At 42.7% G+C, this 3768-nt stretch overlaps 2 protein-coding genes across 3 annotated transcripts in view; one reads left to right on the top strand and one right to left on the bottom strand.

Annotated features, from left to right (window-relative positions):
• LOC109536618 lies at window positions 1-3068 on the top strand (the record flags this gene model as incomplete). The annotated part of the gene is given in 10 exon segments (XM_048663635.1): window positions 1-141; window positions 235-510; window positions 715-859; window positions 913-1050; window positions 1101-1318; window positions 1486-1706; window positions 1763-2001; window positions 2060-2201; window positions 2446-2599; window positions 2655-3068. Coding segments are annotated over 10 exon segments (1824 nt in total), but the record flags the coding sequence as incomplete, so codon positions are not given.
• Window positions 1-3768, bottom strand: part of LOC109536615 (E3 ubiquitin-protein ligase Ubr3) — a 36072-nt gene that overhangs the window by 13750 nt on the left and 18554 nt on the right. The window lies entirely within an intron of this gene.

Below are 3768 nucleotides of genomic sequence, written 5' to 3'. Positions count from 1 at the left end.
TACGAATTCGCTCAACTGGAAGAAAGCCTATGGAGTGCCGTGCGAGAAGCTGCTGGAAGTGAATATATCAGCGACAAAGCGCAACTATCTGACGTGAACTTGCTCAAAGAGTTCCAGACATTTGGAGACCGCATTCACAAGGTATATCGCATCATTCCATAAAAAGTCCATCTCTGGATATACGGGAGAGCGCCACTTTTAGACGAACAGTTAGTGACTGTCTTCTATTTCAAGCTGTACCCGAACGATCTGACTGATGGTCTGGAGACGTTGGACTCAGTTTGGGTCTATCAGCTAGCCTTAGCTGATTTGCGTGGCATATTCGCTCTCTACGAATCGTTCCGAAGATTCCAGAAGCAGCAGACTGGCGCTGGACGCGTGGCTTCGCCCAAACAGGCCTGGCTAGATTTAACCGAATCGATTTTAAACGACCCGCAAAATGCCGTGGAAGAAGGACTAGCCAAAATCAACGAAATCAGACAGAACAATCTGTTTCAGTCGGTGGCTAAGGTAAATGGGAATCCRCRCGGKTTTAGAGATTTCWTCATATCAGATTTATGCATYGAAGCACTAGMAAGGTGGGGCGCATTTCAAACAGCCAAAAACATTTTAAAATGCCAACAAACTTGACTTCGCTTTAAATTTTCAACGAAAGTTTTGCACWATCACCCTCTGCCTGAGCTAACACGTCTATCTAGCAACAATTTAATTTAGGAAGTTGAAGGCGACATGATGTGCAACATCAAACAAAGCCCGCAACAAGTCCTTTACAGCCTTTACGAAGCCATTGCCCTCACAGAACTGAAGGGCCATGCAATGATTCAGTTTTCGTACATGCTACTCAGATTGTACGGCAAAGGTAAGAAAACATCAAATACAAGCGCCAAGTGAACATTTCTCATGCGAATTTAGGCAATTTCACCAAGGAATCGCAGCACAGCCGCGAGAGGTTCCAGGAAAGAACCAACAATGCGGTCGAATCAGTAAAAAGAGCCATGCAAAAGGTGTCGCGGGAATTGTGGAAATGTGACCCGAAAAAGCACGTGAAAGGTAACTGTTGAATTTTTCAGCAGTTTATCGGAAACCAGTGTTTTGTTTAGGGGAAACGTACGAAGAAATTACCAATCTGCTGCAAGGCTACGTGCAAAATGAAGTCGACTTGAATCCTGATGGAACGTGCAGCGAAAATTGTGCAGAATACACCTATACCAAGAGCCATGGATGTTATCAGAATCTCTACTGCAGGCAGCAGAGAAGCTGCAGCGGAAAAATTATCGACTGTCGATTCTTCGACTCGGACATGTGGATATGTAATGCTGTGAGTATGTCATTGCAAACTTTTGCCAACAGTTTCTGCGAGTTATTTAGGCCTCCGATAGAAAAGTCCACTTTCTATCGAAGTGAGGAAATGGAAGACTGATGATCTAAATCAGCCTGTAATAAAAATTGAGTTTGCACACGGACAATTTTTCGGTAAATTTCCAGAATCCCCTCAGTGGCAGACGTTACGAGTACATTGAGTACGAGAACGGAAGAGTCCTAGGAAGGAAGCAAGGCTGCGCAAGAGGAACCACCAAAGTGGACAGCTGGTGGCGATGGCTTTTCTGGCACTGTTCTTACTGCTTTTGTCTGTGCGACGAACAAGGCCCGATGTCCGATCGCTATTTCAACATGCGATCGGCCATTTCGGACATCCAAAACAACAAGTGAGCAACCGAATGAAAATCCCAGACAAAAACCGTCAGCTCGTCTTCAATTTTAGAATTATCACCGGACTGCGTTTCGTCAAAAAGAACCGCGTTATTCATCTGCAAATCCAGGAAGGCGAATTGTTACCGCGATTGGGCATCAATGCGAGTAGCGTGGCCTGGAAGCCGGTGGAAGACTACAAGATAACGGACAGGAAGATTTTCAATGGCCAAGACTATCATACGTTAACTTGGGAGAAACGCCGCATTGATCTGGACGACCTGGAGGCCGATGATGGGAATGTCCTAACAGGTCAGCAAAATCCCGCAGATCGCCCGATGTTTCATTTAAAAAACAACGTGAAATTTAGGGGTGCGCTTTAAGGAAATCGGGTCGCATTTGAACTTTGAGATCTACACGACGAGATTTAACTTCGAGACCGGCAAACTGACGCCCGAGTTGAGCAAATGGCTGGACAATCCAAACACCGATGTGTCCCAACCCAAACCCAGGTAAGAGCACATATTTACACAAGTGATACTGCGGTTTTTCATATCATCTTCTGATAAAGGAAATTGAAACTTTTAGTATGCGGGGATATTTCMAAACGTCCGTTCCGTAAGTAAATAATTAAAAAGCTTAAATGCACTTTTGAACAAATCACCAGCAGTTGAGATAGTCTGTAGTGTACATAGACATAGTGGTCGTCAATACTACAGGTTTATATAGSGATTGATTTTTAACGAACATTTCTAGGACAAAGATTCGCTTGAATCATCCGGACRTCCCAACCAGATCGGTCAATCCTTCTATTCCAACATCCCACTCAGACCAATACATCGAATTCACTCACACCGACATTGATAGGGATGCAGCTCAGACCACGGTGCCATATTTGGATGCTCAGAAAGTGAGTTTACAAAGCGATTAAGAATTTGTTGGGTGAATAACCGACCGTTTTCTAGCTGGAATCATTAGAACCGGTCCCATTGTCCGGCGCTGGCATATTCCATAAAGGACGTGACTTTTTCGGCGGTTTTCTAGCCCCCAAGATATTCACCTACGACGTTACCAAACATATGCAGGCTGCTTTTCCAACGGAAGGGGTCAATTGATAAAGTGTACCGGAAATAGTATTAAGACAAAGTATTACGATCAATTTAGAATTAGTGCGACTGTCTTTTAAGTTTGATTTGATAATCAGACAAAATCTAGGGTTTTTGTTATCGAAAGATATCCGAAGGATGGACACACATCTGTCGATAGTAAAAAGGTAGCAAATTACTTCAAGAACCCATGTTGAGGAGGGTCTTGCAACCGAAATCTTTCATTGTTCTATGTAATTGTGACTGAATTATTAAACGTAATGATAGAAAATACATTTGCGTTTTTATGCCTAAGCTAAAACCTGTATTAGCCATAACTAACTCGAAGCAAGTTGGAAAACTGCTCAAGTTTATACTATCAATCTAGAAGAAAATAATGTGCCAGATCGATTGTTCAGGAGAAAACGTGAACAGGATCTTGCTTTTTCGCATTAAACTGGAGAAACAGCCTTCCCAAAACAGGCAAACCCGTGATATGCCGATAGGATTATCAACGAAATGTGACCATAATAAACAATTGCTTCATGGCAAAGAAAACGAGTAAATTGGAACAAATACGTCGACTTTCAAGATGTGTTGAGAGACTATCTGGAGTCATCAATTTTCAATCTCAATATGCAAAATCTTCATGAACATTAAGCTTGAAATGGTAAACAAAGTGATTCTTCATCAATTTCATCATAATTTTCTTTAGTGCCGAGTACAATTCGCTAAACACCAACACAGATTGTACTGTTTCCGTTGGGGGCGATAAGAAATATTTAATACAGCATTACAGCTTGCCGGCAGTCCGCAGTCTCCTTTATTACAAACTGGAGCTTAATCCAGGACACTACGATGTGGCAATGGGGAATCTTAGGATATTTCGGGTTGTTCTTGTTGTGCTCGGCCAATCAAAGATTGCTCGTTGATCAACTGAGATGGGAATTTCTGGATCTCGAAAACGAATTGCGGCAATTCAGCAGGATCGGTT

Source organism: Dendroctonus ponderosae, unplaced genomic scaffold (genome assembly GCF_020466585.1).
Source record: "Dendroctonus ponderosae isolate FM_Combo_2020 unplaced genomic scaffold, Dpon_F_20191213v2 Dpon_F_20191213_2, whole genome shotgun sequence".
In the NCBI taxonomy this organism is placed as follows: Eukaryota; Metazoa; Arthropoda; class Insecta; order Coleoptera; family Curculionidae; genus Dendroctonus; species Dendroctonus ponderosae.
This window is presented reverse-complemented; position numbering and strand designations above follow the sequence as displayed.